The sequence below is a fragment of the Ciona robusta genome, chromosome 3, assembly GCF_009617815.1.
Source record: "Ciona robusta chromosome 3, ASM961781v2".
In the NCBI taxonomy this organism is placed as follows: domain Eukaryota; kingdom Metazoa; phylum Chordata; class Ascidiacea; order Phlebobranchia; family Cionidae; genus Ciona; species Ciona robusta.
This window is the reverse complement of record NC_143237.1, coordinates 10,778,392-10,806,105: the sequence shown is the minus strand read 5'-3', so window position 1 is coordinate 10,806,105 and position 27,714 is coordinate 10,778,392. Positions and strand designations below refer to the sequence as shown.

The following is a 27,714-nucleotide window of genomic DNA, read 5'->3' as shown; positions in this document are numbered from 1 at the left end:
AAAATTACAGTGACAATCAAAAAAAATACAGTGACAACTAAAAAATTACAGTGACAATCAAAAAAATTGCTGTGACCATTAAAATAATTACAGTGACAATTAAAAAAATACAGGGACAATTAAAAAAATTACTGTGACAATTAAAAAAATTACAGTGACACTTAAAAAAATTACAGTGACAATTAAAAAAATTACTGTGACAATCAAAAAAATTACAGGGACAATAAAAAAAATACAGTGACAATCAAAAAAATTACAGTAACAATTAAAAAAATTACAGTGACACTTAAAAAAATTACAGTGACAATTAAAAAAATTACAGTGACACTTAAAAAAATTACAGTGACAATTAAAAAAATTACAGGGACAATAAAAAAAATACAGTGACAATCAAAAAAATTACAGTAACAATTAAAAAAATTACATTGACACTTAAAAAAATTACAGTGACAATTAAAAAAATTACAGTGACACTTAAAAAAATTACAGTGTCAACCAAAGAAATTACAGTGACAATAAAAAAAATTCAGTGACAATCAAAAAAAATACAGTGACAACCAAAAAAAATTACACAGACAATTAAAATAATTACATTGACAATAAAAAAAAATACACTAACAATTAAAAAAAAATTACAGTGACAATCAAAAAATTTACTGTGACAGAGTAACTTTTTCACTGCAATTTTTTTAATTGTCACAGTATTTTTTTTTAGTTGTCAGTTGTCAATGTAATGTTTGGATGTCACTGTATTTTTTGGATGTTACAGTACTTTTTTTAGTTGTCACTTTAATATTTTTAATTGTCACTATAATTTTTTTGAATTCCACTGTAATTTGTAAATTTGTTATTGTGATATTGTTTTTAAAGTAATTTTTTTAATTGTTCTGGGATTCGGTGTCCAAGAAATTTTAATTCCATCATTCCGGACTCAGAGATTTTGAAGCAAATTTATACGACGGAAAAGTTTAAAAAATATTTTACTTCGGGATACAAACAGTGTAGAACTCTGTCCTTATAAAATCACAAAACAATTGCCATTATTTACTACACAAACAAACAAACTAATATACTTTGTATAAAAGGAACTTAATAAATTTTATATAACAGAGTTTAATTGGGTTGTTTTAGAGGTGAAATTTTTGTAAAAACAACGAGTTTTTGGAACAAAATATAAACTTGAAGGCGATATTTAAGAAAACTTGAATTTTGTAAAACACAGAGAATTGGGTAAAATATCTTTTTTCTTTTAAAATTACTAATTTGTTTTATTATCAAAATAGTTCGCATTTTATCAGAGAAAAAAACTGTTTTAGGATGAACACACGAAAATATTTAAACAGGGGCCACGACTGCATGGCAACTAAAAGATGAATCCAATAAAACCAATTCTTCACTTTTACTTAATAAAATCAGATTTTTGAAAAAAATCAATTCTTTAGTTCGTAATATTTCCCCGATTTTGGGTCAAAGTAACAATTAAGGCACGGGTCGTACAACAGGTCCAACATTTCTTCGTCGGTGTCAACAGTGTTGGAACTCCTGTAACTGTTAGAACTTCCGTCCGACAACCCCATGATATCGGGGTCCGTGCCGATGGATTCCCCGTCGGATAACGTTTCCCTTCTCTGTGAATAAAAATCATGTTAGGGAAACCACCTATGTTTAACGCTTAGATTTAGAATGCTTGTTTTAACACAAATGTCTCTATTGTTCGTTTACACTAAAACAATATCACGTCAGGGCTTAATATTACGCTTTGTGAGCGAGACAGAAAAAAAATTGGATTCACATCTGACCCTTTTTTCCTAAAACCCCCTTTTACACCTTGATTGATAGACTTTAATATAATAAGAAATAACCCAAACAACAAAGAACTAAATAGTTTAATTTTACTAATTTTTTTGTCAAATGTCAAATTATCGGTGTGAGCTACAGCTACCATGTCAGATAATCACATTTCTAAAAGTTATTACAAAATTATCTTTTATAAAAAAATATACATTTAAATTATTTTATAAATTATAAAAAAACATAAATATAAATTATTTATAATATGGGACCCCGAACCCCAACAATCTATTTGACCCTTTGACCTTTGACCCCACCTGTTTAGAACGAACAGAAGGCAGAATGTTTGGAGGGCTCATAAGGTTTGCCCAATCCCTGGGGTTGGATTGTCCGAGCGTGAGGTCGTTGAGGGTGTTGTTTTGAAACGATGGATTATTCTTTTTCATCTCATCATCGTAAGCCTGTGTGTAAGATTAATATGAGATGGTTGTGCAATGTAAGAACATTGGGGCATAAATGGTAGCACCCTGGGTGTTGGGACCGTACCCATATAGAACAGAACTCAACATTTTAAATTATTAACAAAATATTAAAACGGCATAATCCCATATTACCCCGACCCAATAACCTGTATTATAAACCCCATGTGTGTTAGTAACCCAAGATGATGGACAGAATAAACAACACAGAGGGTTTATCCCGCACGAAAAATTTTGGGATTTTCCGTCCAATCCAAAAATCGCGCAATTTCACTACTTCGGAAGGTAATCTACGCACAGGTCATTTGTAATCAACACTGCTGTATTAAACCAAGGTAAAATATCGCAAAAATTGTCGTAGAATCCGCGCAAAATACAGCATTTCAGACATAATTCAGGCAAAAAGTTGGAAAAAACATAAAACAATTGTAAAAAATTCCTCCTATGCGTAAAAACAAACTTCTCTATCTGGTACAAAGTTCCAACAAATTACCTGTGGTTGAAGTGGGGGAGGATTCTTGTACGTACTCCAACTTGTGTCAAAACTATCATCAAAATCCTGGAAATTCACCCGAGACTTTTGATTGGTCCACTCCTGCTCCTCTTTTTCTCCTTCCTCCTCATTTTCTCTTTTCATCTCTCGGAGCATTTCCGCTTCAAAGGAGTCGCTCCAATTGCTCATCTGTGGAGAAACCAGTGATGCGTAAATAACTTAGCCTTTTTCTTGCAATCTCTTAAAGTCAATATATTTATTGTATTGTAAATATAATTTTTTAAATAAACAAATTATCACTAATTAACCGGTTGCTATGAAAACCCAGTTGATTAACATTTGGTATTATGATTGATTCCACAAGCACGCATACATGCCCTCCCTTCCCATATTAGGTGTCTATGCAATAAATTAAACAATTCCAACCTGGAAATTACTCGACTCCGGCAACTTAGGAAGTCTCTCATGATCAGTTAAGGGGATTTCCCTGATGCTTTTACGACTGACGACAACACTTTCTTGGCTCGCGTTGAATTGCTAAAGAAATATTTAAGTTTATGTTCAAGTTGTTTTGCTTAATAAGACTTATGAACAAGTATAACTAAAATATTGCTGCTTGTCTAATTTTACATGAATTCAATGTTTGAATTATGTCTGACAATTTGGACAACCCATTAGTGACCACTGGGTCGGAGCAATTGCTGTTTAGTGTCTTGCCAAAGGACGCATACGCCAACAATGGTGGCACCGAGTCTCGAACCTGTATCTTTTGGTTTAGATACAAGCGCTACAACAATGGCAGAAAACTAATTCACTAAATTCCAACTTATAATTTATTATAACTTTATATCTTATACTCTGACAAAAACAATTTGTTTTTAAATCAAACCTGGGATAAATTTAACTTCGGTGACTCGTGCGATGCGCTCTGCTCGATGGAGTCCTCTAGTGGCTCGTATGGTTCAACCATCGAGTTCTGAACAAGGGTGTCCACGGATGCTGTGAGTGTGGCGTCCGAACAACGGAGAGACGTTTTGCTCCGATCTATTGGAGGTTTCCTGGAGTCGGTGGGAACATCCGAGTATTTAGCGCTGCTGTAGTGATGCGGGGGTGAGGAGAGGTGAGGGATGTCAGGTGACATGGAAGACTGAGGTTGCGAGATCGAGTGTAAGGATCGGTGCGTGAAGTCACGTGATAACTTTGTGATCGGACTCACAGTCGATCGAGCGGATGTTGGGCTTCTCGTGGAGCCCGCTGACGACCTTGCGGAGGACACCGGACTTTTTATAAAGCGAGCTGAGTTTCTCGGACTTGGGGAGTTTAGGATGATCTTCCTCTGGAGATTTTGCTCCTCGTCCGAATCGGAGGAAGACCTTACGAAGTCCTCCTCGTGATCCCTGGATGTTGTGGAGCCGGATTCAGTCCGGATGCGAGGAATTGACCGTGGATGGGAGGAGAACATGAAGACACCATGATCCTCTTCCTCTTCCTCGGAGTGGAACTCGATCTTTGAAAGATCCACCGCATCCACGAGGTTCACAAATGAGGAGGACAATCCTTTAAGATGATCATCCGAATATTTAGGTTTCGGGATCTTCGAGATAGTTTGGATCTTTTTCTTTGTTTCTCTCTGTGTAAGAACCTGAGGTGTTTCTTGCACCGGTTGTTCCACTTCAGGTTTCTTCTTCGTTCTGTTGGTAAGCCTCGCGTTACTTGAACGGATTTTTCGCGCAGAGTTTTGTCGTGAGTAGTCAGTTGATGTTGAACCACTTGTTCGGTCGCGACGTGCCGATAACGGGCCTCGTGTCTTTTTGTTGGAGGGATCGAACCGAACCTGGGGGAATCAGGAATGCAACTTATTTATCCTTGCATGATAGGGCAACGACAATAATTATAACACTGGTGTTCTGTTTCATACACTTTGTGGCCGCTCACTAGTTAACACATATGTAACTTTGTAAGTGATTTTTTTTATGTATGACTGACAACCCCTTAGCAGCAACAAACCCCTTAGCAGCAACACACCACTTAGCAGCAACCAACCCCTTATCAGCAACACACCACTTAGCAGCAACAAACCTTGGTCCCAAACGCAATATGTGTTGGTTGTTCGCGCATGGATCGTTTACTTGCAGCCACATCCTCACTTGACGACGACCAATACCCCGACGTTTCCCTTCCATCACCTCGCATCAGGGTGAGGTGGGATTTGATCCTTGGGACGGAAATTACCTGCGAGGAAACGACTTTAATATTCTCAAGTTATGCGCATGTAACCTCAGTTTTGTAGACAATCTATGTGTCTTCGTATATACACCTTAATGTGCAAAAATTTTGTTAAAAAATGGGAAAATATGTTAAAATTAGTATTTATAAATAATATCCAGCGTTTAGACATGTACACTTGGTCCTGTATTTACTTAACTGCATGGCATCATATAGTTATACACACCTTAATGAAACAGTGATAAAACACCACACATACACTTGTGTAATAATATATATCCCAGATCCACACTTGCAATAGGCGTTACAAGGCACGCCTGAGTCTTCGAATGTAGATCTATTTACTTTACCTTGAATACACCAACAATATATTCCCTACCATTGTTATATATTCCAGAGTGCTTGCAAACTGGAAAGCAGTTGGAATACTTTCGGTTGGGGTGAATTTATAATCATTGTTGTCGATAATGTCAATATTTTCATGCGGACGCTGTTTCATTGTAAACACTCGACGTAGTTTGTAGTTACCTGTGATCACATATATATATGACATGCAAATTCACTGAAATTAAAAGTCAAATTTCAAAGAATAAATATCATGCTGGCAAATAGTTTAAAGTGGGCAAACTAAAAACTCCATTTAAGCAAGTAACATATACCTTGTAAAGTAAATTCTTCGAGTGATTTAAAAGTTTGATTTGGGAAAATATCTGAGACGATTGATTCGAGATCGAGGCACAAGTTCATCCAAGTTTCGCGTTTGATCATCGAGAGTGGGAGTTTCGCGTGGAGTGGCGTCATGGAAACGTCTTTAACCGATGATGACATCACAAAGCGACGTTTGTTGTTTCCACAATCGGTCATTGTTAGTTCGACGCCAAAGTCCTTGGATGGTGGGACCCAAACTTGAGAAATGAGATATCTATGGGGACATATAACGTTATCCTCCTGGAACTTGAGTGATTTATCTATGGTTGCCACTCCCATGCCCACAGTCCAGTTGCTCAAGCTATTGCAGTGTGTAGATAAGCAGACAGACATAACAGTAGTAACCAAATTACCAAACAACTTACAAACAATATACACCATACCTTTGCGTTAGCCCGAGCGAAGTTTGCTTTTGACCGGCGAGTGGGAACTTTAACCTGGCAGTCGTCGTCGTCCCTTCCACAGCGTAAACGAAGCCTTTCACTTCTTTAACGTAATCTCGTTTAACGGCAGGGTTTTTATATTTATTAAGCGGGTCTTTGCCGCTAGCGCAAAACACGTCGACGGTCGGGCCGCCTTGGAATTCATTTTTAAACATACTGTTCGCACATTTCAGTTATAACTCGTAAAAATGAACACTTTTAGTTGAATTTTCGTCTTTACTGAATTACAAATCTTGAATAAAAAAATAGTTTTGGTTACCAGCATAGAAACCTAACCGCTGTATTCAACGAATTGCAGTTTTTTCGTCTTGGGGCGAATTTAAGTTTCATTTATTCTAAAATTTCTTATTATGATGCCTGTTTTTTGCAACAGAATATACATATGTAAAATATAATTTCTTCCCAGACAATCTTAATTTAACATAAAGGAATATTATGCAAATCAAAGTCAACAGAAATCATGATAAAAACTCTGTATTTGATTTCTATTAAACATATACGATGTCTATGAACTGCTGCTTACAACACGGGGAATACCCAAACATGTGGTTTCCCCAAAATTGTATAATTTGTAAATGTCTGTAGTTTAAATAGATACATGTTATCCATGTATTTGTATGGCTGTGGTAAAGCATAGAATAAATATGACTCCATGTAGGCTATCATATGGGCATGGAAGTGGCAACCATGGATAAGTTACTTTACAGTTTAAAATTTAAAACCGCACGAGGTGTATGAAACAGAAGATCCGTGTTATAAGGACTGTTGTTTCCCCGTCACTTAAGGATAAATAAGTTACATTTAATTTTTATGTTTACCATATTTTTAGATATAGTTGATACATCAATGTTAGTAGAATGGCTGCAGCTGAAAAGAAACCAGAATCAAGTTTAGTAACTGAAGGAAAAGCCTCAATAATCTTCCCGAGTGCTAATAGTGTGTTTTATAATCCCGTTCAGGAGTTTAACAGAGATATCACGTGAGTTTGGGTGGTTTGATTACTTTGGCCGCAACGATAACTTATTAATATTACCCTCGGCTCAGTTATAACCATTAAGGGTGTTATAGCGACAATTGAAAACGCCCTTAAGCTATCATTTTGAGTGTATGTGTCCTTAGCAAATACACTCACCAATTAGCAACTGCTACAACCGAGTGGATACTAATTCAGCCAAATGGGTTGTTTATAAAATACAGCCATACATTAAAAAAAAGAAAAACAACCACCCACACAGTTACACGCGTGATATATGTGGGGGTGTTAATTTAGTACAGTATTATGTTTTTATTCATTCAATAAATATTTCAACTTTTTTCCCACAGAATCGCAGCAATCACAGAGTTTATTAAAGAAAAGTTGAAGAAAAACAAAATAAACGGTGAGATCAAAAGTTCTAGGTAGAAATTTTTTTGTTTAAATATTTATTGTAACTCAACAGGGCATTGAATAAACTGGTTGGATTACAGATTTAAAGCTTTTTCGTTAAGGATATATTTTATATAGCACTGATTTTTTACTGAAATAATTGATTTTCTTTTCCAAATTAACGACATTGCTTGCATTTTGAAAACAAAATTCATGACATTCTTTCCAATCTCGACTGCTTTATATTTTTTTCACCAAATGTTTAACTTCAGCCGTTGAATTTGGTCGTGAAGATGCCGCGTCGGTTATTTCATTGAACGAAGATGAAACGGAAGAAAAGATTTACCCGGGGGAAAAATATGAGGTGGATTGGCTATTGTGGAGGGTTGATGATAGTTGTTATAACACGGGTGTTCTGCTTCAAACACCTCCTGCCCACTTACAAGTTGCTACGGATACAACTTTGTGAGTGATTGTTTTGCTGTGTGGTTTTCCCTTTTTTTTAGTTCATGGCTAACAATGTAGACAACATAACACACCACTGGGTTTGAGCAATTGCCATTAACTAACCAAGATACCAAATTAACCAAACTAACAACATTTATCCACAATTCCCCAGGAAGGAGTTACGATCCTCGAAGCGTTATCGGCCACCGGATTACGATCGGTTCGTTTTGCCAAAGAACTTCCCGGCGTTAAGAGGATCGTGGCAAACGATTTGTCACATGACGCGTTCCAGTTGATCGAGCGCAACATCAAACACAACAAAGTCGGACACCTAGTGGAAGCGAACTTGGGAGATGCAACGTAAGGGGGTTTCCCTGATGTGGAAATGTTTATATGGATTGTAGCGAAAGTTTAAAAGTTGTGGATTACTGTCTGTATAACTTAACCTGTGTGTATGTATCTTTAGGTTTATTCCCATTATTACCCCTTTATGTGAGCTTGGACGTGTTGTAATTTTTATAAACTAATATAAATATAAACACAAGTTGTTCATACAGATCATAGTTAAACTTGTTGTTAAAGTTAAGACTTTGTTGTCTATATAATTGAAAACTTCATAGATTTAGGAGTTTTATTCATCTGCTATTTAAAGTGTAACTTGTGTTAAGGTTAAACACATTTGTATATTAACAAACGATTCTTTTTAGGACATTCATGTATTCGAACCGTGGTAAATTGAAAGAGTTCGACGTGATTGATATCGACCCTTATGGGAGTGCGGCTTGTTTCCTGGACGCTGCCGTGCAAGCTGTTAAACCGGGTGGTAAGTAAGGAGGGTGTGGGCAGCCGTAAAAAAACAAATTATTATTATGGAGGGCGCGTCACCCTAGACACACCTACAGTTAGGTCCATGTAACTTTACTTAATGGATTATTTGAAAAATCTGTAACTTTTTTAGAGTTTAAATATATATATATAAAAAACTCCTTCTTCCACTCCCAGGTCTACTATGCGTCACTTGCACCGATATGGCTGTAATGGCCGGCAACTTCCCTGGAACTTGTTGGGCAAAATATCAATCAGTTCCGCTCAAGACTAAAGCTTGTCATGAACAGGTAAGGGGGGGTGGGACATTCCTTGGGTCCGAGTGTTAGGTTCAAGGCTCGTCGCTGCTACCATTATGGGCGTATGTATCCTTGCGAAGACACTTAACGGTAATTGCTCCAACCCAGTGGTCAATATTAAGTTGTAAATGGGGAAACCATTGCAGTATGTTGCAATATTCATTTCTATTCCAACATCATCCACATGCGTTAAGTATCGTGCTGTTCTTTGTTTACTACCAAACGGGATGTTTTCAAAAAAATGAAAAGGTGTCCCATCCTCCCCGCCCTACTATACTATGTTTAAACTTAGCAGCAATATATATATTAGTTTGTTTTAACTAAAATTCCAACATCATCCACAGGCGTTAAGGATCGTGCTGGGTTCGATTTCTTCTCACGCTGCTCGTTATTCTCGTTACATCGTCCCCCTGCTGTCACTTAGCGTGGATTTCTATGTTCGTATATTCGTGCAGGTTCATTATAAACCAAGTATTGCGCAACAAGCATCAAGGTGATGTCATAATGAGTTTGTGATGTAATATATTAGGTCACAATTTAATCCCAAGTTTCCAAATATTTTTTAAAATTCTGAAAAAGATTTTTGGCAATTTTATTTTTAACAGGATCAACATTTCACTTATTTAAAATTCATAAAACAATAATATAGTTTGCACCACTTTTACAGGTGTTTAGATAGGTTGAGTTGTATTAGGCAAACTTAAGAATATTTTCAAAAATATCACAATTTTTCACTTTATTTAGCAAATAGATAAAAATAAGTCTCAGAGTTTTCTGCTACTTTGAGTTTGAGTTATTCCAAAATTAATACATTTTCATTAATATTGTTGTTTTCATAAAAAGTGAAAAAACACTTATGTTTGCAAAATATCAATATTTAAAATCCCCTCCTTACACCCAGTAAACAGATCAAGATATATCGCTGCGTTGGATGTGGTTCGTTGCATCAACAGAACATAGTGGATGTTAAAGGGACGGAGAAAAAGTAAGATGTGGGTTCTTGTTGATGTAAATAGCTGGTATATCCTGTGTTATTTATGTTTATACTGTTTCTTATTGTTGTTGTTTTTGCCAAAATAAATTTGACAGCAAATATGTTTTTCTCAAATTTGTCATCAAAATTATTTCCAACTTCAGACCACAAACAGGCATGTCACATAATTTATATTAATTACTAAAAGTTAATGCAAAGCACGTGGTCTTAACTAACTGCTAATATTGTATACGTGTGAGGTTGTACAGCGTAACATGCCAGGAATTTAGGCCAGAGTTGTCCCTTTACTCCAAAATACACCCACACCACATCTTCATATTTGCTCACAAACCCCAAACTGTAATGATTAAATGAGCTCAGTTCTACAACTCTTTATGAAATTAAAACCTTCACAAATTTTTACAAAATTATACAATTGTTTTTTCCATGAGTTGTACAAATTTACTTTCTATACAACAGCCCCACCTACTTTGCAAGTGTCGGTCCCCCTGTTGATGAACGATGCGTCGAGTGCAATCATAGATTCAAGGTTTGGTGTTTGATTGACATCTTGTTCTTTCTGTAGTTAACCATTGTATATTGTTGTGTCTGTGTTGGGAAAGGTGTTGAGTCAATACTGGTAATAAATTAAATGGAGGGTTAATAAAGTGTTTATGGCATAGAAACACCAATGGTGAGGCAACAATGTTGCTTCAATTGTGGGTGTACTTGCTTCGACCCAGTGGTCACTAATGAGTTTTTCAAATTGTAAGCCATACAGAAAAAACATTTGCCAACAAAGTTACATACGTGGTAACTTGTAAGCTGGCACGAGGTGTATGAAACAAAACATCTGTGTTATAACGACTGTCGTTGCCCCGCCTTGGGAGATAAATTTTCCCTTTTATAAATTAAAGCTTACAATTTCCAGACTAATGTACAAGCTATAATATTTACATAAAAATCATATTCCTTTAGATCGGCGGGCCGTACTGGGGAGCAGCCATGCATGACCAAGATTTTGTTCGTAGAATTTTAACATCGGTGAAAAATTTTCCTAAAAGATTTGGAACTTCTGAACGAATCATAGGAATGTTGACCATGGTTGCTGAGGTGATTGGGTAAAAGTATCTAAGTATTATACGCATGGGACTTAAACGTTTTTGAATGTAGGGGAGGCAGGGATAGTTAGACATGTGTTCGTTGGTTAATACAATGCAGGAAACGGCAGGGCAGGTCTGCTCACCCCGCCACCCAAAAATATTTTAAATCATGTTTTTAAAAATGCCTGAACTCATCTTTTTGGTCATAAAATATCTCCCATAAGTCACTGTGAATATTACTGCGAAGTACATTCCACTTTTTAATGTTAGTTGTCTAACAGGAATTACCGGATGTTCCTTTTTATTACATCACTGATGAACTCTCGATGACCTTGCGTTGTGGTTCGCCCTCAGCTAAACTAATCAGGTGATTTCTATGTTTGTTTGTAATAATGGTAATAATCACCCACAAAGTAACATACATGGAAAATTGGTAATATGTAAGCAGGCGCGAGGGGGGCCCACAGTGGTAGCATCGACGAGCCTTGAACCGATTACCTAAAGGTTCGAGGCTGGCGCGCTAACCAACTGTGCTATGGTGCCGGACAAATCATTGTGCAATTAGTAGAATGGGAACACAGTACTAACAAAACTTATACAGCAAACAAACCATTACCACCTAATTATTCCATACAGATCCGCCATATTAAACTCAGGTTACAGAGTTTCCTCATTCCATGGAAGAGTAAACTCAATAAAGACGGACGCCCCGTCTACATTTATATGGGATGTGATGCGTACGTGGGTAAGTGGGTGTGGCTGGTTTATGGGGGAGGCGGGGCAACGACAGTCGTTATAACACAGGGGTTCTGTTTTATACACCCCATGCCGGTTTACAAGTTACCTGTATGTAACTTATTTATCCTCGCATGGCGGGGCAACGATAGTCGTTATAACACGGGTGTTCTGTTTCATACACCTCGTGCCCGCTTACGAGTTACCACGTGTGTAACTTGGTTGGTGACTATTTATAAATACCAAAGAAGTCCATTTGTATATCAAACTATGCATGACAGCAAAACATATAAATTAATAACCACTAACCATATTTCCATACACACTACAGGGCAAAAGTCAAAACATAAAGACGGAAAAATTGAAAGAAGATTCTGCGGCGAAATTTATTCTTAACAAAGCGATTGTGACGAAACAAATAGATTTTACCGACCACAAAGAAGCTGACCCCGTGTCGAAGGTCAAAGGAATAACGAGGTTTCCAGAGTTGCCCGCTAACTGGGGACCTAAGGCTCGCGCGAAGACAAACAAGTAAGTGACCGTGCTATTATTGCGTGCAGTGGTGCAGCCAGGAAGGTTTTAAAGTTGCGATCACACACAAAGTAATTTTTTAAGCATGTAACAATTCACTTCATCCTTACCAGCTTATAACAAACTGACCTTTCATGGTCGTTATTTTGCGGCATCTTGGCATGCTATGACCATGCTACATCTAATATTACTTGGCACAAATGTGACAGTGAGCCACACCAGTGTAAAGCTATTGTTGGCACAACACAAAACTTACAAAACATCAATGGTTTATTACAGAGACGGTAAAGTTGAAATTTCGAACGATTTAAAAGAAAGGAGCAAAAAATTTCAAGGAAAAAGAAACAAAAAGTCGACAGAGGAATCGGAGTCAAAGAAAATAAAAATTTGAGAATTTTAGGAAATTGTTTAAATTTTGTTGGGAGGAAATAAACAAAACTTACTAAATTGTTTTTCTTAGCGTTGTGTTTAATTTTATGCATCGTGTTTCAAGGTGTGTAGTAGTAAAAAGTCTAAGGCGGCATATTTTGATACTGGAGATGATTGTCAGGGTTTTTAATCTATGTTACGGAAACCCTGACATGTGTCACAGTGTTATTATTGTTAGGGAAAATAGTTAAATTAGACGCATTACAAACCTTATAGTGAGACTACTGTTAAAAATAGTAAGAACCAAACACAGCTGGTATAATTAAATATATTACAAAGCATTAAGTTTCACCATCGTCAACCACAAGACTTGGGTTCACACAACATCGGTTTGGTTTGGCAAGAATTCCATACGCTAGTGGAAGCAATGGTGATATATCATCTTTATGTGTGGTCTCTAGTATGGGGAATACCCTGTTCTGCAGGATATCAAGCAAAGCTAGTTGTGATTCAAGCCAGCGATGTTCATGCCGCGCAGAAACGTATTTTTCAACTTCGTTTTTATCGCGGTAAACGTAGAACTGTTGTGATGAATAAACAGGTTGAAGTTCCATTGTTGGAAGGTTTTTATCTGTTTGTTGTTCATCAATAATTTCAACTTTATTCAAGAAACTGAACATATCGTCCAGTTGGTCAACTAGAACTTTGGCGCGTGAAATTAAACTTTTTTGTTTGTAAACAAATTTTGCGTCGATGGTAGCAGGTGAGGGTTCCGATGGTGTAAACACGGTCACCAATCGCTCACAAACTGCGATACAATCTTCAAGTTTGTTGTTCACAGCTCTGGATGTGAATAATGGGGTTTCCCCAGCATCAATACCACTCAATTTCGAGATGAAATTCGTCTCAGCTTCGCATGGTCGTTCTTGGAACAAGTTTTTAATCGTTTCTTCTTCCATTATTTTCCGATGCATCTCCCTTAGCTTATCAATCTTGCTGGGAGGTTTTTGGTTTTCCAAAACTTCTTCAAAATCAAGATATTTGTAACTATGTTGAGGCTTTGGCAGAAAAGATTCACTTTTTACTGGTTTTGAAACTTTCTTCTCTGCTTCCAATTTGCTCGGTTTTGAAACAGGAGCAGTTTTGGCTCTTCCCTGCTTATGAGTGTTTGGTGCATTCTTTAATTTTCCTTTCTTATTTTCTCTACTTTTCCCTTTCTCTTTTTCCCGGCCCTTTTGAGAGACTTTAGAAGCGGATGTTTTGCTCCTAACAATCCTTGCTTTCCTCAACATCTCTTCAACCTCCAACATCCCACAGGATTGAGGAGGATCTTCTTCTTCTTGAGGGGGCGGGGAGGGGGTTGGATCGCATTTGATCGGCCAAGGTTTCAGAAGACAATCTGTACAGCATGAAACATCTTGTGTGAATGAATGTTACTTATATTACTTTCCATTGCTTTGCATATATAGTAGAGTGGGGTAAGATGGGAATCTTAAAAACACATGCTATGGTTGATTGTAACTTATCTACCCCGTGCATAGCAGAGCAATGCCAGAACTTTACATCATAAATAATAATGCAGACACCAGCAATGAATCAGATATCTTCAGAGAGAAATTTAATTTTTTTTATAACTTTACTTATTTATCCTCACGTGGTTGTAACGCCTAGCAGTTCAACAGTTACGGTACATAAAGAGTATTTTAATTCATAAACCACATTCCTGCTTACGAGTTACCATGTATGTCACTTAGTAGGTGATTGTTTTTAAGTTTGGCTGACAATTTGGACAACCCGTTAGTGATTACACCGGATGCTATTTTATATTAATAAAAAAACTAGATTTCTTGACAATGCATCACAGCTAAAACATATTCGCAATGTCTAGTATTTATGTATTAACACGTTTACCACCTAGCCAGAAAGTAGGCTATATTCACAGACAAACAGTGACTGATGAAAACATGAAAACATCACACACACAATATGTTTGTTTATAAACGGAATTTTTATTTGAGTAAACGGATCCCAAATGCGAAAATATTGCCAAACCAGTAAGCGCAATTGATATCTTTTTATAATAAATGTATTTATTGGCTATAACTATTCCATTAACACGGAATCCTCCGTTTGTAACCGACGACATGCCTATGTAAACGCATTTCACATAAAATGTTGTTCATATTCACCACAAAGATAAGTATTTATTACTTACTGTATTTTTCTGCGATGTAACTTTCTTGTGCTTTTAGTATTTGTAGCTGATGTTCATATTCTTCGAGTTTGAGACGAAGTTCGTTCATTATTTAGAATAATTGGCTTATGTTTACATAAATAACAATTTTACTGAAGTGCAATCGAAAATCGACAAATTTAAAATTCGTCCCTGAACTTTAGTAACTTTAACCTAACCCCTTCACCTCAAAACTTTTTTAACGGATTTCGTAAAGGATACCAAATTAATAACTTTATGGAGATTTAGTTACACGAGAAGAAATAATTGTTAAAGATTTATCTCATTCTAACAATAATATAAAAGAATAAAAATAAAAAAGTTTAAAACGAAGGGGTGTATGTTAAAGTTGGTTGAATATATATGCAAATTTCTGGAAGTCATAGAAATCCTTAAACTGCAAACCAGCGGGGAGCAAGTTCGTAATTTCATACATTCGCGTAAGTGGGCAACGGTAGTCGGTAACTAGAAAGTTTCCTACGGGTCTTCTGTTTCATATACGCCTCGTGCCCGCTTATGGTTACCACTTTTGTAACTTTGTGTGCGGTTGTTTATACACCAACGGGCTTCGAACCCGTTATCCTCTGGTAGCAAGACCAGTGACCACTCAACCACGCCGCCTATGTTGTTTCAACTGAATATAGAATGTTACAAGTTTCGAATTCTAGTCAAGTAAGAAGATTAAAACATTTCTTTCATTTTATTTCCGCAACGACGACAATTATACAGATTGGCAACAACGTATAGAAACGACTTTTAAAATTTAAAATGAACAAAAAGGTGGCAGCTAAAAACAACGACATTGCAACATATTTTAATATAAAAATAGAAATATTAAAAATACTTAAGACGACAAAGCGTTCGATTATTCATTGTGACGTCATAGCACCCATTATTCGAAACAATTAAACAGACTTTTACAGCAAACTTGCGCGTTCTCGCTACATTTCTCGACCACGGAAGAAAACTTGAATTTATTAGGCTTTGGTTGTTTCTGTACCACGGTGTCCACAGTCATTTCTTTGTACGGTTGCGCGGACAGCGATTGTGATCCCACTTCGAGCCCACCACCCACAGTCACTTTATGTCGAAGTTCCGCTTCCTCCAACTTGTCCATTATCCTCTCCGCTAACCGTTGGAAAGCTTTCTCTACGTCACATCCTGTTAGGGCGGAAGTTTCAACAAACGTCGAGTTCCGTTGCTTGGCAACCCTCATCGCTGTTTCTATAGGAACGGACCTTTGATGACGTAGATCAACCTTGTTGCCAACCATCATTGTGACGGGTGAATCAACGTATTCTGACATCGTACGCGCGAGGTTCTCGAACCAGTTGGAAACGTTTTCGAACGTTCGAACCTTTGTGATGTCATAGACGATAAGCGCTCCAACCGCTCCGTGGTAATAAGCGTTTGTTATGCTTCTGGAATAAATAGTAATTGTTTAATTAAAATTAAATTACGTAAAAACTTTTTCAACTTGAATGTATGTAACTTATTTATCCTCGCATGGCGGGGCAACAACAGTCGTTATAACACAGATGTCCTGTTTTATACACCTCGTGCCCGCTTACGAGTTACCATGTATGTGTAACTTTGTTGATGGGTTGAAGCAGTTGCAGTTAATATCTTTTCCAAGAAACATACACCCACATATACATTTGTTAAATTAACCTTTTAAAATAAAATATTTTAAAATAATCAAAAATACTAATCGCAACCAAGTATATGTGTCAAAGTTAACTTATTTCCACACACGGTAACTATTTTATCGATTTTTAAAAATCGACCAAACGAAAATAATTGAGTTTTGTTTTCGCTCAAAGGAAGCAGTTTTAATTAACAATTTCCTGCGAATAATTAATAATCAATTAGCTAATCAAGTGGCAAACGTCACGCCTTTGAAGAGAAAGCGGCCAATATGCAAATTAGATTTAATGTTATGTATAAACATTTTTAATTTATGAAAAATACATATATTTTAAACGATACAAAATTATTACCGTGGCAACTAATATTTGCATGGTATTGCAAAAATAAACCCCAACCTAAAAAAAAGTTAAAATGGTTTAATTTGAATATAACTTTATGTACAAACAGAATTCATCTAAAATTGGAACACTCGTGATATAACAACTGTCGTTTCCATAAACACGCGTGGAAAAAATTACATTTATTAAATAACCCTCAAAGTTACATACGTGGTAACTTGTGGGGATAAATAAATTACATTTATTTCAAAATTCAAATTTCCCGCCAAACCTGAACATTTCTCTTCCCGCCAAATCCCAGATATGCAAACAAACGACTTTTCCCTTCACGTGAATCACCTTTGTGACGTATTCAACACCAACAGTGGGCTTGACGTCATCATCAAACTGGTCACGTGTGAATTTGTTAACAATCTGGGTTTTCCCCACCCCGGGATCCCCGATCAGTAAGACTTTCATTACCTGGTCGTATTTGCTGCAAATAATAAAAAGTTTAAATAACTGTTGGTGTGTACACAATGTTCGCCTCGGTGTAAAAAAGAACAAAAAAAGAAATATCCACATCAAGCCTTGTTTAGCGCAGGTAAGCGTCGACACTTATTTCTTTGTTTGTTCTTATAAGCAATATTGTTAAAACAGAAATTTTTCATTATTGTGATTCGGTTCAAAATCGCGCAATACTTATGACATCATAGAATAACGCTATACGTGACACAGGACAGTGATTATGACATCATAGACGCCATAATTGGATAACAGAAGCAACATACGTCACAAATGAAATTAACAAAAAGTCGATAAACTTCATGGTAGGAAATATATGGATTGAATAATTTAGAATATTAGGCAAACAAACAATATGTTTATACTTATAGTAGAGTGGGGTAAGATGGGACATGATCGGGTTTAAATTTATGTGGTAAAATCCCATCTTACCCCACACTATTATATATTTCGTGCTCGGTATATCCACAATAACGCCATTTAAAAAAATGATATTATAAGTTCACTGGAACGGCATTATGGTAGTTTAGAAAAGTTTAAACCCGGATTGAAATGAATTTGATTGCTTGTTATCTGAATAAACTTATAACTAGCCCTGATGTATTTAACTAAATTGAAGGCCGTTACATGAGATTTAACTCAAATTCCCTTAAACAACGTTTACCATTCAATAACATTTCTTATAACCAAGTTATTGTTGAACTTTAAATATGAAACGAAACTCACCATTCTTGGCTGTACGTCATCTCTTTACTGTACTTTATATTTAATACAGATTCAAGCACTTTTAACTAAGATATCTGTCGTGTAAAACGTCGAGATTAAGCATTGAAATGTTAGAATAGCAAGGGGTGCAGCACGCTGTGTGTCGATTTAACGATTTAAAGTCATTTGGATCAATACATGGGACGTTCTCACGGGAATACACCGATACATTCATTGTATGGCCTGCTATAGATTCAGGTGGTTCGTACAATGTAGATTTCCCAACGGTCGGATATCTATGAAATCTATCATGGCGGGTGGGTGGTTGGTTAATTAGGAAAGCTATAACTATACGTCTCGTGCTTGATTGGGAATCGATTTCGTTGGCTTAACTTAATGCATCTGTTTACCTCATTCTCGCTGTCGATTCATTTATTTATCTCGTGTTTAAGATTTAACATGGTGTATTCAAACACCTCATGCTCACTGTCGAGTTATAACATGGGTGTCTTCTTATATATACACCAGACACACATGGTGTATTCATACACCTCATGCTCACTGTCGAGTTATAACATGGGTGTCTTCTTATATATACACCAAACACACATGGTGTATTCAAACACCTCATGCTCACTGTCGAGTTATAACATGGGTGTCTTCTTATACACCAAACACACATGGTGTATTCATACACCTCATGCTCACTGTCGAGTTGTAACATGGGTGTCTTCTTATACACCAAACACACATGGTGTATTCATACACCTCATGCTCACTGTCAAGTTATAACATGGGTGTCTTCTTATACACCAAACACACATGGTGTATTCATACACCTCATGCTTACTGTCGAGTTGTAACATGGGTGTCTTCTTATACACCAAACACACATGGTGTATTCATACACCTCATGCTTACTGTCGAGTTGTAACATGGGTGTCTTCTTATACACCAAACACACATGGTGTATTCATACACCTCATGCTCACTGTCGAGTTGTAACATGGGTGTCTTCTTATACACCAGACACACATGGTGTATTCATACACCTCATTCTCACTGTCGAGTTATAACATGGGTGTCTTCTTATACACCAAGCATACATGGTGTATTCATACACCTCACACATACGTAGTACAACAATAGTCCCCACATAGTTAATACACACAAGTAGTCAATATTCATGTTGTGCATAACCACGAATAAGTTATTCAAAGCAAGTCATTAATAATTTACTAAGTGACTAAAAATCATTAAACCAAAACCTCAAGGGATCGCAGCCTAAAACTGTAAGAAGATTTTTAACTTATGCCTGTCATCCTATGTGTATACTGTGGGGTAAGATGGGATACCGTTAGCACCTAAATCCCATATTTTCTAATCGTGTTTTAACAATTAACCAAAACCTTATTAAAATAAACCAAACGTAGTTTTGTTTTTCTGTTCGAATACGATAGCAATGATCTCACTAATTATAACAACAAAGAAAGAGAATCCGGAGCAAAATACATTGAAACATTCAGTTTTACGAGCTATTGTTACAAATTGTATGCAAAAGCATCAAAGGAGTGGCTGTTAAACTTAACGTACACATAACTCAAAGTGAGTTCCAACTAATATAAACTGTATTATTAACTAAAACTACAACGCTCATATAACTCAACAATCCCACCGCATTAAGTTACTACGTACTACTGCGCACTAACAGTGCCAGCCCTTTAAATTTACCCGCAGATATTTTCTTTACTTCTCACTAATTTAACCGAACCGCTACAAGTTACACCAAACCATTAAGCCTCGCACTTATATAACCACATCACACCCACACCACCAACGTAAGGTTGCCAGCTGCTTAACCGAAAATGACGTTTCATCTATGACGTCATCGTGGAAACTACCCACGTGTTTCACGCATCAGGAAGCGTCCATTGTTACGCTACAATGTATCAATCCTAAAATTCTGCACTGTTGCGGTTTCTATACAATTATGACGTCACATCCATGGTTTAAAATAGAAACGTAACTGGTTTTGAAGACGAATTTATAATTAATCCCGGTATAGTTTCATGTATGTTTCTTTTAAATTGACATTTTATGGCTCGAATGTATGAGTGATAATATTAACACCTTTACTCCGCCTTTTTGGTTACGGTAACGAAGATTAGGGTAAATTAAAAACAACGAAAACGCGGTTTGTTAAAACGCTCCTACATACGCTCAAAGCGGTAAGGAAATTTACCATCGACCGCGCTAATTACGAAAAATAAAGCAAAAAATATCGCAAATTATTCGAAAGTACAATCGCTGTATTGTTTGGTTGAGATGTAAGCGCCCTAACCACTGGGGCAAAGAAAACTTATAGTAGGGTTGAAAGATGGGACGCTTTTTATTCTATTTCGTTGTTTCGTCTTTCCCACCCTATCATATCTGTTTACATAAACCTAAACACCCCATTAATTAACCACCTCACCCCACAGACATTACTTATCACGGAGATCAACAAAAGTTCCAGCGCAATTGACAAGATGACTTTACAAAATAAATTTTGCTTTGCATTTGTCACGTTTTGGTGTAGACAGGTCACGCGTATTCGAGGACCTCCATATTTAGAAACTTAATTTCGACATTTCACGATTTTTGACCAAAGTTGGACATTTTGTCTGCGGAGCAATGGCACAGTGCTGGTCTATAGCACGCGTGCAGTATATACAAAGGACACTCGGTTCGATGCTCGACGCTGCTACCATTGTAGGCGCGTATGTTTCCTTTGGCAAGACGTTTAACGGCAATTGCTCTAAGATGAAATTTATGATTTATTTAAACCAACGTTTTGAAGAAATCGGACAGACGAACATTACAATAAACTTTACGTTAAAATTATACCAGAAAGTTATTTTTAAAACTAACACAATGAAAATTACATAAACAAACAAAACTTCCAAAAAGCATGAGCCAAATGCCCTTAAATCTGTTTTCAGTCCATTTTGCGAAATTTGCGGCCTACGTATTGTTTAGGATCTGCTGTTTAATTTACGCCTAGTATTAATTTCCGGTGTAAATGTGCGTGTTTATACATTTGTTTAAAATATGAACTAATTTATTAAAAAATTAAATCACTTTCGTTTCGCTACTCTGAAAATAATTTAAATAAATTACGCCACAATGCATTTTATTAATCATCATGACGTCACGCGGTAAAAACTTATGGTGTTTCCCCTTTTTGCAACGTATCTAACATTTGGTACTCTCCCTGTTTTTATTTTCCGGATATTTAAAAAATATTTTAATCGAAAATCTAAAACACGAACTAACCGAAACTGATTCATTCTCGCATGGCGGGGCAACTACAGCGTTATAACACGGGTGTTCTGTTTCATAAACCTCGTGCCCGCTTACAAGTTACCACGTATCTTTGTCGGTAATTATTTTTGTGCAAAGATACATACGCCCACAATAGAAGTTATAACAATAATAATAACTTTTATTGGTCTCTTCGATTACGGTAGCGAAGATTTAAAAATATTTTAAACGAAAAGACAGGATATAGCGACAGCTAAATGACGTTGATACACACAATGGATACTAAGTTAAACCCACGCAGCCTAATATATTACAATTTATTTCATTTGTTCTCGTACTTTTAATATCTAGAAGTCACTTTTGAATATTAATATTACACCTTTGTCTTACTGCAATACAACTGCTCAATGTGACCAAAACGAACTGAACTAAAATGCTGTTCCGTTTTCTCATCGCTTTGGTCCTAAAAAGCGCAACTTCGTTTAAAACACACTTACATTTTAAAATCGGAGCAATAATTGCTCTTGCCTCGCCAAAGCTAAATTAGTCCTTTCTGCTTGAGGCTTATATCACAATTTGCCGTGGTTTTATTTCCAAATTTTTATTCCACTTCCCGGTATTTATTCGATGTTTATGCTAGTTCTGCTTGATTGCGTTTTGATGCCCTACGAAAAGGTGTTTCCCCTAATGTTAAATTGTACAAAATGTTTTTGTTGTTGTTTTTAGTAAGTTATTTACGAATTTAATGTTATTTTACGCAAGTTTACAGCTCCAAATATGATGAAATGACCAGATAATAGCATTGAATAGTTACAATTTGAAGTAATTTGTATAACTATCGTTCAAATATTTTTTTACAGCAACAAAAAATGTCTGAATATGACTCAATGTTAATTCGGCAACGAGTTTCAAAAGTTGTTTGTTTGGATGCGAGCCACGCCGACGAAAAGTTGAAAGAATTAGAAAACTTAATTATTTCAACAAAAGGTTCTCCACCTGCTAACCCAGAAGATGTGATCGAAGAAGTCGTTCAACTTAGTCAGTTGAAAGACGTCAGGATTAAGAAACATGTTTATTTGTATTTAACCCTTACTGTTAAAGTGAACCCAGATATTTTGCTTTTAATGACAAACTCTATATTTGGTGACACTACTGACCCAAGCCCTGTGGTTCGATGTTGCGTGTTGGAATCTGTGGCAAAGCTTGATATGGAGTGGGAAAAGTCAAGGGAGGTTGTTTTGTCTGTGTTGGACAAAGGTCTTCAGGATCCTGCATCAAGTGTTCGGAATTTAGCTGTCGCTGGAATTTGCAATATTTTTAAAATTCATGGAGATCATATAACGAGAGATGCAAAGTATTTATTTGGTAAAGTAGTGACACTTTTACAAAATGATCCCGATCCCACTGTAGTAGTTAACTGTGTCAGATGCATAGTTGGCTGTGATGAATCAAATAACTCAATCCAGGAATTTATTTTATCTTTAATAGAAAGAATAAACATGTTAGACTATTGGCCAGCAATTACTATACTAACTATAGCAAACTCAAAACTAGAATGCAAGAAATTGAGTGAAAATAATATTTTTTCCCTCCTAAACCACCTGGATTGTCTCACCCACCCTTCCCACACAACCACACTACAGTTTGAAAGTTTTTCATTGATGTTAAAACTTTCGAAGAATCTGCCAAATGTAAGAAAAGATTTAACGTCTCAATTAATCTCGCGATTTCTTAATCTGTTACCACTCAGTAGTTCTGCGTTAAAATTTACAATTCTTCAGAATTTGTTACAATTTGCACGAGACCCAAACAACAAAACAATCCTTCAAGAAAAACTTTATTGCTTTATGTTAATATATGGCGATTCCTCTTATGTGAAAATTGCTAAATTAGAACTTTTACTTCGCCTTACATCAGAGCAAAATGCGGAGGCATTGTTTGATAACATACGTCCTTATCTACACGACAATAACCATTGTGTGGTCAGACTGGCGTTCAAAATGTTGGAGGTTTTATTTCAGTTTCTTCCTTTAAAAATATCGTATTCGATCCGTCAACTGCTAACATCTAAAAACGAAGTTGTATTGGAGGCATGTGTGAATGTATTGGCACACCTTGTGCACCGGGATTGTGGGAATCAACCAAATATTGATATTTCCCAGCTTTTTTCATGTGAACTAACAGATCAACTATTGGCATCGTACAACCACCTTACATCAGATGAAGCTAAATGTTCCATTGTATGTTTGATATTAAGAAACCCTGAAGAAAGACATTTAAAACAGATCAGTGAGCTATTATCCACTGAAGTTTCAAAACGTTTCGGCGAAACTGTCGTCAACTCAATGATGGCTCACTGTATATTGCGTGCTGTTGTGAATCTTTTTCTAAAATGGCCGAAATATTTTGAAAAAATGTTAAAAACTTTGTTCAGTAGAATAGTCGATATCGGCAAGGGTGATTTATATGATTCCGTGAGACTTTATTATGGTATTATGAAGCATGATATTAAAACAGCCAAGCATGTAGTGAACGTTACAAGTGTTACTGTGTTACCTGAAGCAAGTGAAAATATTGTTGTGGAAAATATTACCGCTATATCGCAAATAACTTTGCCGATTACATAAGACTAAATGTTGGTGCAAACTTTACTGTCGCTGTTGCTACTAGACACAACATACCTTAAAGGCTGATTTTTGGATTGAATTTTAGTGCAAAAAAATATTTCGGTATATGAAACTTTTGACAAACAAAAATTGTTAAATTTCGTAGTATTTTAGATAAATTGTTGGTTTTAAATGATTTTGTGACAGAAACCATTTCTCCAAAATATACATTATCCCTTGTGGCAGCAGGAGCAAAATACTCATTTTACTTTTTGTGTTTCTTTCTTCTATGTTACACCGTATCCATCGTTACCTCTTGTATTTACTTTGTATTTTATGCATTTTGAAATATTTATTTATTGGTGTTGGTACAAGTAGGTGCCAAACTTCCACAGGGGAAGCAGGGATAGTTGGCCTGTATTCCTATGAAACAACTTCTGTTGTAACGATCACAGATTTATGTGTTATAAAAATTTTCAGAATTTCGATTTTATTTTTTTTTAATTTTGTAAACATATGAAATGGAGGGAAAGTTCGTTAATACAGTTTAGAAAACCCACCCTGCCACCCCAGGTTTGGCACCTATATTGGTACATGGCCCACAACTTAACTATGTTTGTTGGGATATTTTTACAGATTATTGTTAGGATGGAAGAAGCATTGAGGGAGGAGTTGGGATGCGGAGATGTTCGATCCCTGGGAGCAGGAGGAAGTGGATGCATCAGCTCAGCCGATGTTTATCTTTGTGATGGAAGGAAAGTCTTCGTGAAGAAGAATTCGAAGCCAGAAGCAAGGTATTGGTTGAATGGGGTGATGTTTAGCCATCTCATACCCCAAGCAAGGAAATAAAACATTTCAAAACATATTATTCTGCAATGAAACATAACCCAGACTACTTAATTATGAATAAATATCATTGTATAAACACCAGGTTCAAAGCTTAATGCCGACGCTATTGTGGTGTATGTGTCTTTAGTTCTGCAAGGTAATTTTTATCAATGGAACCAAAGACACATACATCCACAATAGTAGCAGCATTGAGCTTTGAACCTGGTATTTACACAATGATATTCATTTATACTTAAGTAGTCTGGTAATAAAATGTAGAATTGGAACCCGGGGTTCATAGGTTATTCTAACCCAAGCTAAGTCTTTTTTCATAAAGTTGAACCAAGTATTTGTTCTTAGTAACGAGATTGCTTTGTTTCAGGATAATGTTTGACGGGGAATCTGCAGGATTGAGCGCGATTCATGAAACACAAACCATTAAAGTTCCCAAACCATTGAAAGTGTTTGATCACAATGGCTGTTGTTACTTAGCAATGGAGCATTATGACATGCGGTCACTTCATCAACAGGCTGAAAGTAATTTGTTTGTAAGTTGAAATATTGACGCGAGGTGAAAAACCAAGGAGGCGAAAAATGTTACTTAGCCAGTGTAATATTATCAAGAATAAAGATGTTGTGTGGATGATTTTTGCCGTTTTTGCATTGTATATAAAGATAATCCACAAAGTTACATTCGTGGTAACTCGTAAGCGGGCACAAGGTGTATGATTTGATATTCCACCAGTAAACAATTCACTTTTCCTTAGACTTTGGAGCCAAGTTAGCAAAGTTGCATCTGAGCAACAACGAAAAGATCGTGAAAAGTTTGAAAAGTTCTGGATTTGTTGGGAAACGTGAAGAAGGCGTTCGGTCGTTTGGGTTTGAGGTTTATACATGTTGTGGGATAATTGCCATGCCCAATGATTGGAGCTCTAACTGGTTGGAGTTTTATGCAAGGAATAGATTGAAAGCACAACTTGATTTAGTTGAGAAGAACTATCAAGACAGAGAGGCTTTGGAGTTGTGGCCACAAGTTGAAAGAAACCTTCATAAACTGATTCCTGTGGGTTTAGAAATAACCCCAGCGTTGTTACATGGTGATCTATGGAGTGGAAACACAGCTGAGGTTGATGGTGAACCTTGTGTATACGACCCTGCGTGTTTGTACGGTCACCATGAGTTTGATTTATCCATAGCTCACATGTTTGGTGGTCTACCACGTAAAGTCTTCGCCGCCTACCATGGGGTTATACCACAAGATAAAGGGTTTGAAGATAGACAGAAGTTGTATCAGTTGTTTCATTATTTAAATCACTGGAACCACTTTGGGGGTGGATACCGTGGACAATCAATCGCTATTATGAAACAATTAGCAAAATTGTGAATAAAAATTTAAATCTTAGCTTTGAAAATAATAGGTTTTTAGCTAAAACACTGTTCTGTAACTTAATAGAATGATATTTTGAAAGATTGATATCTGAATGAACTTAGTTCCAAAGAATCTGCTCCTACACAATCAATCACGTATTAAATTCACCAAAACAATGTTACAACAGTTGCAGCACTTTTTTTAGTATTAAACCATGATTTTAATAAGTTTAATTGGTTGTCATCTGAATTAACTTATAGTACAGCCTTATAGTTTTGGTTTTATTAATTTCTACCTATACAATACACATGGGTGTTGTTGCATTCCTCACAAAGTGGCTTAATGAAACCTAATAAGTTTTTTTCCCATGAGGGTGCAGTGTTTAGTTTCATGATGTTATTCCTATAAAGTTCAGTGCACTTCATGTGCATGCATGCTGTTTAAATCATTTTGTTGCTAATTTCCTTTTTATGTTTTAATTTATTTGATCTTTGTTGTCATATTGGGAGAGATAAAATTTATGTTAATTATTTTATGCCAACAGTTTAACTGCATTCACGTTCAATAAAAGAAATCATAAAATGAAAGTGTCTTTTTAATCCAATGATTGATTTTTTGTTATTTTAAGGAACCTATTCATGGTTGTTCTAAGACACTTATAGCTCCAACCCAGTGGTCACTAATGGATTGTCAAAAATATCAGCGACATTAAAACTTCTTTCACCAAAAAATATTCTCATCTTGTGCATTGAGTTAGAAATAAAACACTAAAGTTATAATTTCAAAAAGCACTATATGTGTGTTGTAACAGGATGATAAACAAGTGACATTATTCATATATCTGCAATCAACTAAGAATAGTCCATTAGTTGATATTACATATCCGAAAAATACAATTAATTGAAATCAGTTGGCAAATCAATTAAGACACATTGCATTCAAATACTCTACCAGGGCTAATATATACATTGGCGCCTATGGTAAGGAAGTAATTATATTATACCAACATTAACCCTGACGAAGTCTTGTCTATAGCAGAATGTTGGTATAAAAAAGATTATATTTTTATATTATGTAGGTTCACACATTATATCCAATAGAATAAAACAACAGGACATTTATAAAGACAATTTATACAATATATACTAACATTATGCGACAGAAGTATTATAATAAAGTGTGTTATGTATATAGAACAGGGATTAAACTGAGTTGTTTATGAAACATGGTCAATGCCATATACAGCATAGCAAGAGACCTAGGATGTAGGCCAGAGTTTACCCATACCCCATGTGTTTCTTACAGTTTTAATATTGCGCTACAAAATCCCAAATATATATTTATCTTAATAGCCATATATTTAAGTGAAAATTGATGTATCTGAAACATG

At 36.1% G+C, this 27,714-nt stretch overlaps 6 protein-coding genes across 6 annotated transcripts; 3 read left to right on the top strand and 3 right to left on the bottom strand.

The window, feature by feature from the left end:
- Positions 1-934: 934 nt before the first annotated feature.
- LOC149739346 (protein CFAP20DC-like) lies at positions 935-6,403 on the bottom strand. The gene is made up of 9 exons (XM_089875671.1): positions 6,081-6,403; positions 5,649-5,911; positions 5,369-5,517; positions 4,843-4,995; positions 3,653-4,597; positions 3,190-3,300; positions 2,764-2,952; positions 2,109-2,252; positions 935-1,628 (listed from the first exon to the last, which is right to left on the bottom strand). Exons 1-9 carry the CDS (start codon positions 6,293-6,295, stop codon positions 1,431-1,433), a joined length of 2,367 nt encoding a protein of 788 aa, XP_089731797.1. The 5' UTR covers positions 6,296-6,403; the 3' UTR covers positions 935-1,430.
- Positions 6,404-6,868: 465 nt separating this feature from the next.
- LOC149739345 (tRNA (guanine(26)-N(2))-dimethyltransferase-like) lies at positions 6,869-12,871 on the top strand. The gene is made up of 14 exons (XM_089875672.1): positions 6,869-7,119; positions 7,464-7,519; positions 7,779-7,870; positions 8,126-8,313; positions 8,661-8,776; positions 8,956-9,068; positions 9,422-9,570; positions 9,979-10,062; positions 10,531-10,600; positions 11,029-11,163; positions 11,435-11,520; positions 11,790-11,898; positions 12,220-12,419; positions 12,699-12,871. The coding sequence occupies exons 1-14, from the start codon at positions 6,998-7,000 to the stop codon at positions 12,808-12,810; spliced, it is 1,632 nt and encodes a 543-aa protein (XP_089731798.1). The 5' UTR covers positions 6,869-6,997; the 3' UTR covers positions 12,811-12,871.
- On the bottom strand, positions 12,672-15,342 carry LOC149739344 (uncharacterized). The gene is made up of 2 exons (XM_089875673.1): positions 15,004-15,342; positions 12,672-14,187 (listed from the first exon to the last, which is right to left on the bottom strand). The coding sequence occupies exons 1-2, from the start codon at positions 15,089-15,091 to the stop codon at positions 13,130-13,132; spliced, it is 1,146 nt and encodes a 381-aa protein (XP_089731799.1). The 5' UTR covers positions 15,092-15,342; the 3' UTR covers positions 12,672-13,129.
- Positions 15,343-15,702: 360 nt separating this feature from the next.
- On the bottom strand, positions 15,703-18,499 carry LOC149739343 (uncharacterized). Its single transcript, XM_089875674.1, has 3 exons — positions 18,240-18,499; positions 17,281-17,484; positions 15,703-16,442 (listed from the first exon to the last, which is right to left on the bottom strand). Exons 1-3 carry the CDS (start codon positions 18,257-18,259, stop codon positions 15,914-15,916), a joined length of 753 nt encoding a protein of 250 aa, XP_089731800.1. The 5' UTR covers positions 18,260-18,499; the 3' UTR covers positions 15,703-15,913.
- Positions 18,500-22,307: 3,808 nt separating this feature from the next.
- LOC149739342 (AP-4 complex subunit beta-1-like) lies at positions 22,308-24,764 on the top strand. Its single transcript, XM_089873881.1, has one exon. It carries the CDS (start codon positions 22,391-22,393, stop codon positions 24,146-24,148), a length of 1,758 nt encoding a protein of 585 aa, XP_089730007.1. The 5' UTR covers positions 22,308-22,390; the 3' UTR covers positions 24,149-24,764.
- On the top strand, positions 24,644-26,911 carry LOC149739341 (ketosamine-3-kinase-like). The gene is made up of 3 exons (XM_089873891.1): positions 24,644-24,921; positions 25,338-25,492; positions 25,723-26,911. Exons 1-3 carry the CDS (start codon positions 24,644-24,646, stop codon positions 26,337-26,339), a joined length of 1,050 nt encoding a protein of 349 aa, XP_089730017.1. The 3' UTR covers positions 26,340-26,911.
- The last annotated feature ends 803 nt before the right edge of the window (positions 26,912-27,714 follow it).

Bases quoted from the DNA above. Each gene is read 5' to 3' on its own strand.
- LOC149739346 (XM_089875671.1), bottom strand. From the start codon at position 6,295: ATGTTTAAAAATGAATTCCAAGGCGGCCCGACCGTCGACGTGTTTTGC. The intron at 4,598-4,842 runs GTTTGTTGCTGC...TGATTCCCCCAG, and splicing joins ATATTGCGTTTGGGACCAAG to GTTCGGTTCGATCCCTCCAA. The intron at 2,253-2,763 runs GTAATTTGTTGG...TCTTACACACAG, and splicing joins CTCCCCCACTTCAACCACAG to GCTTACGATGATGAGATGAA.
- LOC149739345 (XM_089875672.1), top strand. From the start codon at position 6,998: ATGGCTGCAGCTGAAAAGAAACCAGAATCAAGTTTAGTAACTGAAGGA. The intron at 7,871-8,125 runs GTGGATTGGCTA...ACAATTCCCCAG, and splicing joins ACCCGGGGGAAAAATATGAG to GAAGGAGTTACGATCCTCGA. The intron at 10,601-11,028 runs GTTTGGTGTTTG...ATATTCCTTTAG, and splicing joins AGTGCAATCATAGATTCAAG to ATCGGCGGGCCGTACTGGGG.
- LOC149739344 (XM_089875673.1), bottom strand. From the start codon at position 15,091: ATGAACGAACTTCGTCTCAAACTCGAAGAATATGAACATCAGCTACAA. The intron at 14,188-15,003 runs GTAAGTAATAAA...CATGCTGTACAG, and splicing joins TTACATCGCAGAAAAATACA to ATTGTCTTCTGAAACCTTGG.
- LOC149739343 (XM_089875674.1), bottom strand. From the start codon at position 18,259: ATGACGTACAGCCAAGAATG. The intron at 17,485-18,239 runs GTGAGTTTCGTT...TATTATTTGCAG, and splicing joins ATGACGTACAGCCAAGAATG to CAAATACGACCAGGTAATGA. The intron at 16,443-17,280 runs GTTTGGCGGGAA...TATTTATTCCAG, and splicing joins GCGGGAAGAGAAATGTTCAG to AAGCATAACAAACGCTTATT.
- LOC149739342 (XM_089873881.1), top strand. From the start codon at position 22,391: ATGTCTGAATATGACTCAATGTTAATTCGGCAACGAGTTTCAAAAGTT.
- LOC149739341 (XM_089873891.1), top strand. From the start codon at position 24,644: ATGAAATGGAGGGAAAGTTCGTTAATACAGTTTAGAAAACCCACCCTG. The intron at 24,922-25,337 runs GTATTGGTTGAA...GCTTTGTTTCAG, and splicing joins AATTCGAAGCCAGAAGCAAG to GATAATGTTTGACGGGGAAT. The intron at 25,493-25,722 runs GTAATTTGTTTG...ACTTTTCCTTAG, and splicing joins ACTTCATCAACAGGCTGAAA to ACTTTGGAGCCAAGTTAGCA.